The sequence below is a fragment of the Vidua macroura genome, chromosome 22, assembly GCF_024509145.1.
Source record: "Vidua macroura isolate BioBank_ID:100142 chromosome 22, ASM2450914v1, whole genome shotgun sequence".
NCBI classification, from domain to species: domain Eukaryota; kingdom Metazoa; phylum Chordata; class Aves; order Passeriformes; family Viduidae; genus Vidua; species Vidua macroura.
In genome coordinates, this window is record NC_071592.1 from 2,583,256 (window position 1) to 2,598,762 (window position 15,507).

The 15,507-nt window shown below is 54.3% G+C and overlaps 1 protein-coding gene across 1 annotated transcript; it reads left to right on the forward strand.

Moving 5' to 3' along the window:
- The first annotated feature begins 2,031 nt into the window (after nucleotides 1-2,031).
- Nucleotides 2,032-13,509, forward strand: OAF (out at first homolog). Its single transcript, XM_053997191.1, has 4 exons — nucleotides 2,032-2,406; nucleotides 9,753-9,887; nucleotides 10,350-10,530; nucleotides 12,002-13,509. Exons 1-4 carry the CDS (start codon nucleotides 2,179-2,181, stop codon nucleotides 12,274-12,276), a joined length of 819 nt encoding a protein of 272 aa, XP_053853166.1. The 5' UTR covers nucleotides 2,032-2,178; the 3' UTR covers nucleotides 12,277-13,509.
- Nucleotides 13,510-15,507: the final 1,998 nt, after the last annotated feature.

A 15,507-nucleotide genomic window follows, 5' to 3' on the forward strand; every position in this document is an offset into this window, starting at 1 on the left:
CTCTGAAGGTGTCCCAGGTACAATCTCAGGTGTACAAATGCCTCCAGCGTGGCTCACACCAGACCTGTGGCACTGGGAGCCTGAGGAATCACATCAGTATCATTTGACTTGCAGCAAGAGCACGTTCAGAAAACTTCGAGTGTATTTCACTGTGGCTGCCCCATCCCTGGAGGTGTTCAAGGCTGGCTTGGACGGAGCTCTGAGCAACCTGGGCTTGTGGAAGGTGTCCCCAGGATAGAGGTGGAACTTTAGGTGATCTCTAAGGCCCCTTCCAACCCAAACCATTCCGTGATTCCATGACCGGAGCTGGGCTTTGCCCGAACGCTGCCCTCCCTTCTCCTTTCCAGCTGCACTTTGCAGGCAAAAATCACAGCAGGGATGTGGGAGAGCCACGGGGAGGGCAGGAACAGAACCTCCCTCGGAGCCAGGGCTGCAGGAGATGGATCCCCGTGTGCGGGGTGGGGTCCTGGGTGATGGACCCGTGTGCAGGGCGGGGTTCTGCATGGGAGATCCGCATGTGCAGGGCTGCAGATGATGGATCCATGGGGTTGGGGCTCTGGATGGATCCCTGTGCACATCCAGGGCTCTGTTTGATGGATCCATGTGCCCAGCCTGGGCTGTGTTTGATGGACCCATGTGCCCAGCCTGGGCTGTGTTTGATGGATCCACGTGCCCAGCCTGGGCTGTGTTTGATGGATCCATGTGTGCATCCAGGGCTGTGTTTGATGGATCCATGTGCACATCCAGGGCTGTGTTTGATGGATCCATGTGCCCAGCCTGGGCTGTGTTTGATGGATCCATGTGCCCAGCCTGGGCTGTGTTTGATGGATCCATGTGTGCATCCAGGGCTGTGTTTGATGGATCCATGTGCACATCCAGGGCTGTGTTTGATGGATCCATGTGTGCATCCAGGGCTGTGTTTGATGGATCCATGTGCACATCCAGGGCTGTGTTTGATGGATCCATGTGCACATCCAGGGCTGTGTTTGATGGATCCATGTGCCCAGCCTGGGCTGTGTTTGATGGATCCATGTGTGCATCCAGGGCTGTGTTTGATGGATCCATGTGCCCAGCCTGGGCTGTGTTTGATGGATCCATGTGTGCATCCAGGGCTGTGTTTGATGGATCCATGTGCACATCCAGGGCTGTGTTTGATGGATCCATGTGTGCATCCAGGGCTGTGTTTGATGGATCCATGTGCCCAGCCTGGGCTGTGTTTGATGGATCCATGTGCCCAGCCTGGGCTGTGTTTGATGGATCCACGTGCCCAGCCTGGGCTGTGTTTGATGGATCCATGTGCCCAGCCTGGGCTGTGTTTGATGGATCCATGTGCCCAGCCTGGGCTGTGTTTGATGGATCCATGTGCCCAGCCTGGGCTGTGTTTGATGGATCCATGTGCCCAGCCTGGGCTGTGTTTGATGGATCCATGTGCCCAGCCTGGGCTGTGTTTGATGGATCCCTGTGCACATCCAGGGCTCTGTTTGATGGATCCATGTGCCCAGCCTGGGCTGTGTTTGATGGATCCATGTGCCCAGCCTGGGCTGTGTTTGATGGATCCATGTGTGCATCCAGGGCTGTGTTTGATGGATCCATGTGCACATCCAGGGCTGTGTTTGATGGATCCATGTGCACATCCAGGGCTGTGTTCGATGGATCCATGTGCACATCCAGGGCTGTATTTGATGGATCCATGTGCCCAGCCTGGGCTGTGTTTGATGGATCCATGTGCCCAGCCTGGGCTGTGTTTGATGGATCCATGTGCCCAGCCTGGGCTGTGTTTGATGGATCCATGTGCACATCCAGGGCTGTGTTTGATGGATCCCTGTGCCCAGCCTGGGCTCTGGCTGATGGATCCCTGTGCGCAGCCCGGGCTCGGCCGCCGCTCGCCGCTCCCCCGCCCGGCCCGGCGCTGTTTCTTTAACGACGGGGCGGGCGCTGCTCGGCGGGGCCGTCCCGGGTCCAGGGGGGAAGTGACGGGCGGGGGGCGAGGGCAGAGCCCGCGCGGGGAGGGAGTGAGGCACGGCCGGAGCGAGCGAGCGGGCGCTGAATGAGCCGGGCGAACGAGCCACCCCCGCGGGGCCGGGGGCGCGGCGGGGCCGCCTTCCCCCGCCGCCTTCCGCGCTCCGCCCGCGCCCCCCGCCCCATGCGCGCCCTGCCCTGAGCCCGGGGCGCGGGGGGATGCGCGGCCCGCGGCCGCGGCTGCCGGCGCTGCCCGCGCTGCTGTGGCTGGCGCTGGCCCCGCTGCCCGGCCCCGCGGCGCGGGCAGAGCTGCGGGTGCGGGTGCGGCTGCCCGGCGGGCAGGTGACGGAGGAGAGCCTGCAGGCCGACAGCGGGGCCGACTGCGTCAGCCTGGAGCTAAGGGCGGCCGACGGAGCCCTCGTCACGCTCACGGCGGATTTCAGACAGGTACGGGGCGGGGGAGAGCATCTCCGGGGGGTTCGGGCAGGGAGAGAGCCGGGGAGAGCATCCCCCAGGAGTTCAGAACGGTATGGAGCGAGGAGAGCATCCCCGGGGGGTTCGAGCAGGGAGCGAGCTGGGGAGAGCATCCCCGGGGGTTTCGGGTAAGAACGGAACCGGGAGAGCATCCCCGGGGGTTTCGGGTAAGAACGGAACCGGGAGAGCATCCCCGGGGGTTTCGGGTAAGAACGGAACCGGGAGAGCATCCCCGGGGGTTTCGGGTAAGAACGGAACCGGGAGAGCATCCCCGGGTGCCGCGGGGTCCCGCGGCGATTCCCGGCGGGGCTGGAGGAGGGTAAAGGCTGCGGGATGGGAGCGCTGGCCCCTGGCACGTCGCGGGAGGGTCTGGTCAGGGCTTTTTGTGCACTCCATGAGTGCTTTTTGTGGGATGAGCGCTGCGGGTGGCGATCCTTCCCGTCCTCCTTCCAGATCCGAGTCCATCCCAACTCGGAAGCTGGAGAATCTTGACTGGGTGTCCGGGAGCCAGAACTGTTCCAGAGGCATGGAAGGACCCTCGGAATGCCGAGGGAAAAGTCCATCCATCCTCTCGTACCGTCGGGGGCTTTGTTTGAGCTCTCCGGCACAGCTCCAGGACAGTGATCCAGGCTTGCTGTCCCCACCGGTGTCACACCTGTGCCCGGGGCTGCCTCCACGCTGGAAACAGCGGGTGAAAGATCCCAGCGGGGACGGGCAGCAGTTTTCCAGCTGAGTCCAGCAGCTCTGATGCTCCTGCCTGAGCTGTGAGCAGCACAGTTTTGCACAATTCTTCAGAGTTTTGCACAATTCCTCAGAGTTTTGCGTGGCAGGCTCAGCACAGCCAGGCAGGGAGCAGGGGCAGGGCTGGGCTGGGGAGATCTCGGGTTCCTGGCTCCGGGGTGGGTGTCCATGCCCTGCTGCAGCTCTGGGATATCCCTCTCCACGATGCCATGGGGTACAGTTAATTCCTCAGGTGGGCTCCTGCTGTCTTTGGGGGCTCGTGGGTGGTGTGGGACGTGTTTGACTGGCAGCTGTCAGTTCTGACTGCAGCCCTGCTGTACAGCACCCTCTGCTCCCAGCCCGGAGTCAGGGAGGTGATGCTGCTGAGCCCCAAATCCCACATGTCTCATGGGCATGGGGATGCCAAGCCTGGCTGGATGCAGGGAGCTTCCCACTGCAGTTTGCCCGGGGTGGCAGGGCTGTGTTATCTCATTCCAACCCCCCTGTCCTGGCTCTTTGCTCAGGTGGACTTTGCTTTGCAGCAGGAGGAAGCCCAGACCCATGAGATAGGAAGGTGCTGTGTGTCAGCCTGCTGTGAACCTTGGAGCCTTTTTGCCAGGAATTGTTCTGGTGCCTCTTTCCCTTTCAGTCTCAGTCTCCCTGCAAGCCCCTCAGATGTCCCTTTTCCTCCCTGAGTTGCCAGCAGAAGCCATGGTGATTTTGGAAGTTTCAAATGCTCCTGCACGTGTGCAGAGAGGCAGCCCTGTGATTCCTGTTAAAGAAAATATTAAATAATTGCAAGCCATGGCACAGCAGGGAGGTTAGGAAGGGCTCTAAAGCCTGCAAATTGCAAACTTGCACATTCCCAGGCGAGGGAAATCCAAACTCACTACAGATCCTCTAGGCAGGTTCCTTTGGGAACCTGGGATGTGACCTGTGCTGAGCTGGTGATTTTTTTCAGCATTTTTCACTTGCTTCAGCTCTTCCTGAGAGCTCAGAGCTCACCCACAAACCCGACTGAGTGCGTGTTACATCTTCCCTCCCTCCCATCCTTATTAGAGCTGAGTTTCTCCTGGGTTGGAGTTCTCTGGAGGTGTTTTGGGTCCATAGGTTAAATCCTGAGCTCCACAGCCCCTGCTGCAAGTGATGGTCCCTGGAGGGCTTTGCAAGCATCCGACTTGCAGAAGTGCATTCCTAATCCTCAGTTTTAGGGCAGCTGGGGCCTGACTCTGTCTGCTCCGTGGATTTGCTGGAAAATAGCTGGGAAAAGCCAGGGAAACATAAAGGAGCAGGGAGCTGGCTTTGTGGTGAGGTGAGTAATGTGTGAGCAGGCAGCAGCCTGGCCGGGCTTCCCCCTCTGACCTGCTCCAGCTGCACCCAGACAGTTCCCTGTTCTGCCCTGCTGCTCCCCTCCCCGAAATTACACAACTTCTCCCTGCACTGGAGGTCGTGGGGTTCTGAGTGTTCCCAAAAGCAGCTGGGGCTGTTGTCTGCTGCCCTTGAGCCTGATGATGTGGCCAGGATGCTGGGGTTTTTCCACAAATGATTTTTCCATTCCTCTGGCTTAAACTGCAGGGGGTTCGTCCAAAGTCAGGGGTTTATTTACTATTTTTTTATTATTATTTTTTTCCCCTCTGCTGGCAATTTGTGGTTGCCAGACCAGGGGCTGGAGAAGAAAGGAGCTAAATGAGATCATTGTTCGTTGCTTTGCTCTGACACTGGTGGGACTTGAGCAGTGCCTGGGGCTTCCACAGGGCTGGGATTTTCCTTGCCCTTCCATCCCTGCCTGGAGGAGCTGTGTCCTCAGAGCACTCCAGGTTATTTTCTCTTTGGTGCAGCACAAACTGGGCAGCGCGAGTCCAAACTGGGACTCGATGTTTTCTGGGCAGAGCAGGGGTGACCCTTTCTTTTCTTGCAGTTTGAAAGAAGGGAATGAAAACGCTTCTTTTTCTGTGGTCAGGCATAAAATGTATTGCAAAAAATAATGAGGGGGCTCAGCGACCCTGAGTGCTGTGTGTGATTGGAGTGGAGTGACGTTGCCAGTTGTTAAACACAGCCTGAGAACAAAGTGGGTGGGTTTATTTCAAGGTCAGCACAAAGATAGAGAGAAGTTTCTCTTCTCTTTCCATTGCTGGAAAAGTTGGGCTTGGAAACACAAGGGAGGAAGCCTGGGTAGTGTTTTAACCCTTGCACTGCCAGTCCTTTCAGTGTTGATAAAGCTGTTGTGTGATGTTTTTTGGGGTGGTGGTGTCAGAATTTCCTCATGCCGGGGGGCCACGTGTTAGGTGACAAATCACCAGGTGGCACGGGAAAGCATCTGACCACAGATTTTATCTGTGTGGTTTGGAGAGCAGATTCTTCTCTGAACACATACCAAAAGTACGAAATGAGGGACATTCAGGAGTCTTTGGGAGGGGTCATTAAAACACCCTGGTGTTTGTTACTGTGTAGAATCATATTTTTTGCTCAGAAAATGTGCTTTTTATTCCCCCTCTCCCAGCACATCCTTGATTTGCCTTTATGGATACCTGAATATAAGAGGCAGCACACCCAAAATCTCCATTCCAGCCATTTCCAGAGACAGAGGGGTTAAAAACCATAATCCCCACCCATTCAGGGTAGCTCAGCTGGCTGGACCCCTGGTGTGGATGCAGCACTGAGTTCCCTGTGCAGTGCAAACTCATGGAATTGCGGCCAGCTGTGCTCCATCCCTGGGGCAAAGGCTGCTGACAGCGAGCAGGATTGGGCCCAGCAGTGCTGGTGTCACCCCCTGTCCCAAAAGACAAAACTGGGTCCCCACAGCAGCACTGATGTCCTTAGGGGAGAGAAATTTGGCAGGAAAGCTGCATGGGCTGCAGGGAGGAAGGCACTGAAATGATTTATTTCCCTGGGAACTGGTTTGCTCCACTCAACGTGGAATCGTTGCTGGGCTGGGAGCTGGACCACACAGGCTTGTAAATCCCTGCTGGAAAAAACCCCAAGCCGGGGGGGCTGAGCTGCTCTCACCCCGCAGATGACAGCCTCTGGCTGAGGACAGGCTGGGGAGGGAAGAGGTTGGATGATTTCCTTGGAAGTGCCTTGGGTAGGGACAGGCAACAGGGGGATTTTGGGAGTGGGAGCACTGTGCTGCAGCAGTGGGATTTTGGGAGCACTGATTTCCATAGTGCAACAGCGGGATTTTGGGAGCACTGATTTCTGTGCTGCCACAGTGGGATTTTGGGAGCACTGATTTCTGTGCTGTAACAATGGGATTTTGGGAGCGCCAATTTCTGTGCCACAACATTGGGATTTTGGGAGCACTGATTTCTGTGCCACAACAGTGGGATTTTGGAAGTGGGAGCACTGATTTCTGTGCTGTAACAATGGGATTTTGGGAGCGCTGATTTCTGTGCCACAGCAGTGGGATTTTGGGAGCACTGATTTCCCTGCTGCCACAGTGGGATTTTGGGAGCACTGATGATTTCCCTGCTGCCACAGTGGGATTTTGGGAGCGCCAATTTCCCTGCTGCCTTGAGGAGCTGCTGTGGCCTTGCTGCAGGGCTGCTTGTCCCCAGCAGTGTTTGTCACCCAAACCCCAGCTGTCACTGCTGTCACTGCCCCACTCAGGGCCGGGGGTTCCCCACGGCCCCAGCCTGAGTTCATGCGGAGAGTCCCCGCTCTGCTCTGCTCTGCTGGGACTTGTTCCCTGCTGGGAAATTCTGCAGGAACCCGGAGTTAAAGGTGCTGCTTGCTGCCTTGGCTGGGTACCCACCTTGGCACTGATTCCCTGCTTTTCCTGCCGGGAAAGAGGTGAGGAGGGTGGGGAGGGGACGGTGCTCTCCGAGGGGGGAAAGCTTTGGTGGCTTTTTGTTACATACAACTACAAATAATATTTTATATTTTATATTATTATTTATAGTTCTTTTATACAGTTTTATATTTATTTTATACAGTTTTATAAAATATTCTTTAGGCCCTGCTACTCTAGCTAAGCTAGCAGTGGCTTATAAGTTCCCATAAGGAAAAAGCATAAGAATAAAGGCAGTTAACAACCTATTCTAGTAAGAAAAATAAGTGTACAGCTGCATAAACAATACATCTGTCCCATGAGAATCAGTGAAGCAAATATATAAACTAACCAAAGTAGCTAACTCTTTAAAATATATAAACTTTATAAATGAAATTGCAATATAAATATAAACAAAAAATAATATATGAATATATAAATTATATATTGTAGTAAATAATTATAATTATTACAATAAATTGTATATTTATATTTTTTATTTAAATATAAAATTATAATATAGAAATAACTTTAAATATAAAATAGATAAACTTTGTATATGAACTTTAAAATATATAAACTAACTAAACTGACTAACTCTCTGGAACCAAATACAGAGAGATTTGACAGAGGTGCAGCCTAGCCATTTACTGACCAATAAACTGTCAGTGTATTGTCAGCCAATTAAGTCTTGCACAGTTCCTTCTGATATTTCCTCTAAATATGAGCTCTGTGACTAAAGAGGGGGCTTTTGTGCATGAAGAAACTGAGTCCTGTCTGCTTATTAAAGCTCTTTCCCTGTGGAATCTTTTTTTTTTTTTTGGTTCTTGCTCCACCTGGGGCTGCAGGGAGAGAGGGATCAAAGCCAAGCAAGGATTTGGGACAGAGCAGGGAAAAGGAGAGGCTGGTTTTGCTCAGGCCAGAGTGGTCACTGCAAGGTCCACTTTGGCTTTGCTCGGAGCCAGGTGAAGGTGGGGTTTCCCCCTCAGAACAACTCATGCTACAGGAGCCAGATCCTTGGAAAAATGGCTTTTTTTAAAGCTGTTTCAGTGCTGGCAAGCCAGCCCATTCCTGCCTGTCCCAGTGCATCTCCCTTGGTGTCAAAAAACGCTCTGGGAATCCCTGGCACCTGGAGTTTGGGCAGAGGGAGTTGGGAATTCTTCGTCTGCATCAGCCCTGAGGAGGAAAGAGCCGGCTGGCTGAAGGCTAATTCTTAAATAGATGGATCAGGAGGATTAATCAGCTGCTCAGCACGTTCTCATTTTACAAAAATTGCCTCCAACCTGGGAAGTGCTGCACTGTTTTTAATCTCCTGCCTGTGGAGTTTTTCGGCCTGAATGCAAAACGTGGCGATCCCTGCTTGCTTTTCCCAGACTGTTCAAAGGGAATTAGAATTAAATCCGCAGCTGAGGAATATGCCAGAGTCAGCTTCTGGTTTTAGTCCACTCGTCCATGGGCCCTGCGTGCTGTGGGAGCTCCCAGCATGAAGCTGGAAGGCAGCTGGACCAAATGTGGATGGGGAATGTGGGTTGTTCCAGTGGTGCCAGTGCCTCAGTGGGACACCTCCCCATTGAATCTCTTGGGAAAAAAGTAAAAATTCCATAGCAATTTCACAAGAATTTTTGGAATCTCTTTCTTCTCAAGCCTCCTCCGTGCCCTGCTCTTCGTGGTGCAGTCAGCAGTTGCACCAGCAAGATGATTTCTCCCATCCTTGGGGGTGGAAATGCAGATGTGCATCAGTCCAGATGTGCACTGAATGGCATTCCCGTTTGTCTTCTGGGCATGGGAGAGAAGGCAGGAAATAAATAGTGGGCTCAGTGAGCAGGAAAGCTGAGCTGGAAAAGAGGAATGCTCCCTTCTGGGGCAGAGAGAGGCTGGGAGAGGCCGAGGCAGTGAGCCATCCAGCAGGAACAGCTCAGGAGGAGAGGGATCTGAGCAGCTCTGCCGCTTCTCTCCAGCCTCCAGCGTCTGCCCAGCTCTCCGTGGGGAGGTTTGGCTGCAGGAGGTGCCAAAGGCAGGGATTGATCTCCCTGTTCCAGTCCTGCTTAGCCCTTGGAGTGGGATGGGCTGGCACCAAGGGATGGCAAATTCCCACAGAGGGCACGGATGCCCCTGAAGCCAGAGGCAGGGATTGATCCCTGCAAAGAAATCAGGGTTTGGTGCCAGAGCAGGACACAGGGTCCTGCTGTTGACCCAGGAATTCTGTCACTCCACATGAACTAGCTGCGACTGATTCCAAGCTGGTTCTGGAAAGGACTTCAATCCATGTTATATAAAATGACAAAATTAGTGACCTGGACAGAAAAGGAAGTCAGCTGCAGCTGATCATAATGGCTCCTTCTGCCTTTAACAATTTCATTTTCACTTCTGTTCCACGCATTCAGGGATGAGTAACTTTTTCTCTGCTATGCCACTTGTCAAGAAGCAAGTGAGGGAAGGCAGCAGAGGAGATTTGGGGCTGCTTACTCGGTAAGGCATGAAGATAATGGCTGTGTGATATTTGTTCAACAAAACCAAACGAGGCTCCTTGGGGCTTTGCTTCCCTTCTTGGGAAAGCACAGAAACCCTCAGCTGTTGGGTGTGGGATGTGACCTGGCAGCAATTTGTCCTTGCCACAGTGAGATTGTGAAAACCCTTCATTCTCTACAGACACCAGGGATTCTGCTGCAGGCTTTGGGGTGGGATTGGAGCTGGGACCACACCCCTGTGCTCAGTTAGAACAAGCAGGAGACCTCTGGCTTTGTTTTAGGGCTCTTTGACCCCGACCTCTCCGTTCACCTCATCGATGCCAAAAAATTGCAGCTCTCACTCTTGTTATTTCTCTCTCTGTCAGGAGGTGAAGATTTTCCGTGCCTTAATCCTCGGGGAGCTGGAGAGGGGCCAGAGCCAGTTCCAGGCCCTCTGCTTTGTGACCCGGCTGCACCGCAACGAGATCATCCCCAGCGAGTCCATGGCAAAGCTGCGGCAGGTACGGGGCTCCCTCCTCCCGTCCAGCCAGGAATTCTCAGAGTTTTCCTGCCTGGATGCCCTCCCCAGGCAGCTGCCAGGCTGCTCAGCTCTTCCACCCACCTCTGACCACCCCTCCTGCTTGAGGGATTTGGTATTAAACTGAGTTTAGCAGTGGTATTGATTCTGTTCTAGTTAAGCTTTAGTTTGAGCCTCGTTTGTGTCGTGATTTAGTTGAGGGGTATGAGAATCTCTGCCCCAGTGAAGCCAGTACTGATCTGGGACCATTTATCAGGACAAAACATGGAGAAACCACCACAGGCAATGGTAAAACATCGTGGTTTCAGTATCAACAGGTTATTTGAAGGTGCCCCTCACCCAGGTAGGATGCAGGTGCACATCTGTTCTCACATCTGGTGTTGGCACCACATCTGTAAGGAACAAGGTGCACCCAGGATTGAAGCTGTGATGATTTCCTCTGCAGAAAAACCCCCGGACAGTGAGGCAGGCGGAGGAGGTGCGAGGCCTGGAGCACCTCAGCATGGACGTGGCTGTGAACTTCAGCAAGGCAGCCCAGCTGAGCTCCCACATCCACAACGTCTGCGCAGAGGCCAGGGAGGCCATTTACACCCGGGAGGAAGATGTCAAGTTCTGGCTGGAGAAAGGTGATTTCCTGTGGATTTCCCTGGAGCTGCTCCTGTCAGTGGGCTGGCACGGTGCTGTGGTGGCTCCTGCCAGGTTTCTGGGGATCAGCACCAATTGTTTTGGCTCTGAGGCACGTGTGTCACCCTGCCTGTGTGTGAGCAGATCTCACTCCTCCTGCTGGCGCTCCCTGAGTGAACCCAGTTTGGGATTTTAAAAGTAACCTTTCACCTGCTCCACCACCCAGAGGAAACACATTGGTTTTGTCTCCTTTGGCTTACTGTCCCTGGGGCCTTTTGTTCTCCTGTGGTTCCTATTCAGATTGAAGTCCCTGGAGATGCTCTGTCCAACCTCCTCCTTGACCTGGGGACTGTGCAGAGATACCAGAGCTGGCTTTGGTGGCTGTCTCCTTTGGCTGTACCTCATGGCAGCACCCTGGGGGATGTCTGTTCACCCTGGGGGATGTCTGTTCACTGAGAGATATCTGCTGAGGTGCTGCAGACCTGCACCTTGCTTTCCACAGAACCTTTTTGTCCTCCTGTGGTTCCTACTCAGATTTAAATCCTTGCAAACACTCTGTCCAAGCTCCTCCTCAGCCTGGGGACTGTGCGCAGAGACCACTGCTGGTTTTGGTGGCTGCTTCCTTTGGCTTTGTCTCGTGACAGCACCCTGAGGGATTTCTGTTCAAGGTGCTGCCAGACCTTGCTTTCCTCGGGGTTTTTTATTCCTCCTGTGGTTCTCATTCAGATTTAAGTCCCAACAGCCCCTGGAAACATTGTCCAGCCTCCTCCTCAGCCTGGGGGCTGTGTGGGGATGGCTTTGGTGTCCCTCCATCCTGAGCTCTGTGTGTGCTTGCTCCCACATTCGAGGTACTGCCGCAGGGCTCGGACCTGCCGGACCTTGCTTTCCTCAGGGTTTTTTTATTCCTCCTGTGATTCCCATTCAGATTTAAGTCCCAACAGCCCCTGGAAACATTGTCCAGCCTCCTCAGCCTGGGGGCTGTGTGGGGATGGCTTTGGTGGCTCTTCCCTCCATCCTGAGCGTTGTCCGTGCTTGCTCCCACAGGGGTGGACAGCTTGATGTGCCGCAGGGCTCGGACCTGCCGGACCTTGCTTTCCTTGGGGGTTTTTATTCCTCCTGTGGTTCCCATTCAGATTTAAGTCCCAACAGCCCATGGAAACATTGTCCAGCCTCCTCCTCAGCCTGGGGGCTGTGTGGGGGTGGCTTTGGTGTCCCTCCATCCTGAGTTCCGTGTGTGCTTGCTCCCGCAGGAGTGGATGGCTCCACCTTTGAGGTGCTGCTGCAGAGCTCAGACCTGCCGGACCTTGCTTTCCTCAGGGTTTTTTATTCCTCCTGTGGTTCCCATTCAGATTTAAGTCCCAACAGCTTCCGAAAATGCTCTGTCCAGCCTCCTTCTCAGCCTGGGGGCTGTGTGGGGATGGCTTTGGTGTCCCTTCCCTCCATCCTGAGTGTTGTCTGTGCTTGCTCCCACAGGGGTGGACGGCTCCATGTTCGAGGTGCTGCCGCAGGGCTCGGACCTGCCGGAGCTGCAGCGCTGCCGGCTGTGCCCGGAGCGCTGGAAGCCCTGCATCTGCAGCTACTCGCTGAGCATCGAGTGGTACCCCTGCATGCTCAAGTACTGCAAGAGCCGCGACGCCGCGGGCAGGGTGTCCTCCTACAAGTGCGGCATCCGCAGCTGCCAGAAGGGCTACACCTTCGACTACTACGTGCCTCAGAAGCAGCTCTGCCTCTGGGATGAGGAAACTTAGAGCCGGGCCAGGCTGCCCAGGGGTGGCGAGGAGCTGGCTGCTCCGAAGAAGGAATGCTGTTCACAGTGGTGCCTTGTGCTCTGTGCCTTTCCTTGTGGCCTCCTGGGCCTCCCTTCCCCACGTGCCGCTGCCTCGTGCTGTGCCAAGCAGGCTCAGCTCGCTGGGTGGTGATGCTCTGGCTCCCTGCAGCAGGAGATGCAGGTTTTGGGGTGAAGCACAGGGAAAAGGGCTGTGCTGCCCTGCTCTGGAGCTCCAAGGGGCGCTTCCCAGCCTCGAGCTGAGCGGGCAGGGCAGGGATCTTGCTGACCTGTGTTGTCAAACATCTCTGCCACTGAAGAACCCCCTTTGCTGCCTTCACCACCTCCTGGTGACACAACCACGGGGAAACAGCTGATTTTTGGGACCACAGCCCCTGAACAAGAAGGCTTTGAAGCGCACCCAAAGCAGAGCCTGCCTGTAACTTTTCCTAGTGCCTGACTGGCTGTTGTATCCCCCTGTGGATGGAAGATACACCGGGGGACATAGCCCAGCATCTTGTGTCCCTAAAGGGCTGGTAATTAGGGCTTTAATTAATCCCTATCTAGACTAGTGAAGGCCCAACCTTTTGTGTTGGTCTTGTGACTGTTCCACTAAGAAATAAACATCTAGAGACTCGTGACTACCACCATAACCCTGTGGCTGGAAGGGGAGAGGAGGATCCCAGGTGAGTTTTGAAGAAGACAGGATTCTACATCCACGTCCAGTTTCATGTCCTGCTCTGCCAGCTATTCACAAGAAGCTCTTAAATAACTGTACTGCTTTGCTGTGCCTTGGTTTCCCCCATATATTAAACAAGGATGACACTGAAGCTGTCCTTGGCCCTGGAATATTCCTGGAGGGACCAGACAAAAAGCACTGGAAGTGCTGCTTGGGTCTGTGTCCTCTTCCACTCAAATTAGGACAAGCACAGAGGGGAGAGAAGCTCTTGGGGTCTTTAGGAACCTCTGTGCCTCCTGGTGAAAAGCCTTCACAATGTGCCTTTTTGCCTAAAATACAGGAATTTTTGCAAAGAAGAAAAAAAAATAATTTGGTCACGTTTATTTTTGTATCGATCACTTAAGGGGGTGGGGGGAGAAGGGAAAGGTATTTTAATATTGGAACATGAAGTAAAACACACTTGAAATGATTTTTTTTTAAAAAAAAAGACAAATTATTTATCATTTGTAAGGTAAAATAAACTGATTTTTTAAAGCATCCTTGGCCTAGAGGTTTCTCTGTGCATGATACTCTGTGTGTGAATTCGGGTTTGTTCCTTTCTGGGTAAGTCTCAAACCTGCACCTGGTGAAGAGCCACAGACTGGGGGAGATCGTGCAGGAATTTTTGACTCAGCAACGTGACACTGCACCTCAAACACCCCACCCTTTCAGACCCTCCCAGGTCTGATGCTCAAAGGGAGAGGTTTGGCTCATCCCAAGCAGTTGTGGGGGCTTTGAGCTCGAGCTCTGCTGGATAAACCCATCAGCAGAAGCAGGTCCTGGGGGCTGGGGGCTTCTCCTCTCACCCAGGGGTCCCACGAGGCTTCTCTGGGTGTGGAAAACATTCCTGGAGAATTCTGCAGCTCCAGCTGATGAGGGCGGCACTTTGGGGCCAGCCCAGAGCTGCCGGTGGCTGCTGGAGGGAGAAATGTGGAGCTCTGATTCCCTCTAGTGTGGGGAATGCAGGGATGGGACCAGCACTTCCAGCATTTCTCCGCTTCTCCCACCGACATTTCACCCTTTTCCGGGCCGGGGGGAGCAGGGGTTTGTTCTCTGCTCTCTGTGGGGTTTTGTCCCTGGTACTGGGGTTAAGCCCAGCTCTGGGGCAGGCGGGCTGTGAGCAGGGTGGGGTTGGATTCCAGGGATTGCTGTCCATTCCCACTGCACAGGGATGTTAGGACGGACACGGGCTCGCTCTGGGAGCGTCGGGACCCATCCCAGCGAGCCTCCGTGGGCTTTATTGTGGAATTCCGAGGCTCTGGAGTGGCCGGTAGCCGGTGCAGCTCCCCGGCCTCCAGCAGTGGGTGCTGGTGGAGCGCGGCTGTGCCCGGCCGGCTTCGGGATGTCGGGATGTCGTGACAGGGATGCTCGTGGTGCAGCCGGTCCCTGCAGGACCGCAGGATGTCCCCAGCCCTCCCGGAAGAGAACACTGGGGATTTTTGTAGCGTCTCCCTGCAGTTTGTGCTTCCAGGGCCCGTCCCAAGGCCGTATTCCATAAATCAGGTGCTACCTGCAGAGCTTATCTCCCTCCAAGAGATACCTCGAACAGCAGGAGAGGAGAGAGTGGATAGGTCATTGATAACCACACGAAATAAAAAAAAAAAAAAAAAGAGCAGCGTGTCTGAGAATTATTTTAGCAGTGATCAGAGTAAAACCAATCCTGCCTTGCCTGATAATCTCATTTCCACAGCAGAAAGAAGTGGTGATGCTGCCATCCATCCCCTAATTTTCATAAGGAGGGTGTGTTCTCTCCCGCACATCACCAAAGCTCAGGGCACCCAAGGGGATGGGCTTGGCTGCCGCAGCTATTTGGGGAGAAAACCACTTAAATATTCAAATTTTTTCCCCCGCTGTTTCATTGAGCACAGAATAACAGCCAGAAAAAGTCATTCCCAAACGTGTCTGGGGCCAGGAGAGGGCACTGGTGCCCTGCCCGTGGCCGGGACAGCATCCCTACCCGGAGGATACCCGGGATTCCTGTCCGGCTGGAGATGCCACCGGCAGAGCCGCCCTCCTGGTCGGCTCTGGAGTACGGGAAGAGCGCCAGGAAGAGCAGGGAGAGATGAGAAACTCCTGGTTGGTGAACAAAAGGTGCTCTCATGTGGGGGAAGGAGAGCTCCCGTGGTCACCAGCCTTTCAAGCTGGCTGGGAGCCACCAGCAAATAAATTCCTGTTTGACGCAGTGAAGACACCCGATCACGTCAGGCTTCAGGATGGGGAAAACCCAGAGAAAAACACTCGAAAAGAGGGCGGCAGCTGCCCAGGAACGCCCCAGGGCTCAGGGCCTGAGTGGCTGGACGGGTGGCAGGAGTCCAGTCCCTCCAGGAGCTCCACGGCAGCTGCCCGTGCCAAGCACCCGGTGCTGGTGCCACCTCGCTGCTTCCTGGAGGCTGAAATCTCCCCTGCCCTGGAAATGAATGTCAGTGTGACCCGGGAACCCCCAGCTTTCCCTCCACTTTTTCCTTGTTGGAGTTGCGCTGAGCTCCTCCGCCCTCT

Coding starts and splice junctions, on each gene's coding strand:
- OAF (XM_053997191.1), top strand. CDS start 2,179: ATGCGCGGCCCGCGGCCGCGGCTGCCGGCGCTGCCCGCGCTGCTGTGG. Junction 9,888..10,349: donor CCATGGCAAAGCTGCGGCAG/GTACGGGGCTCC, acceptor TTTCCTCTGCAG/AAAAACCCCCGGACAGTGAG. Junction 10,531..12,001: donor CAAGTTCTGGCTGGAGAAAG/GTGATTTCCTGT, acceptor TTGCTCCCACAG/GGGTGGACGGCTCCATGTTC.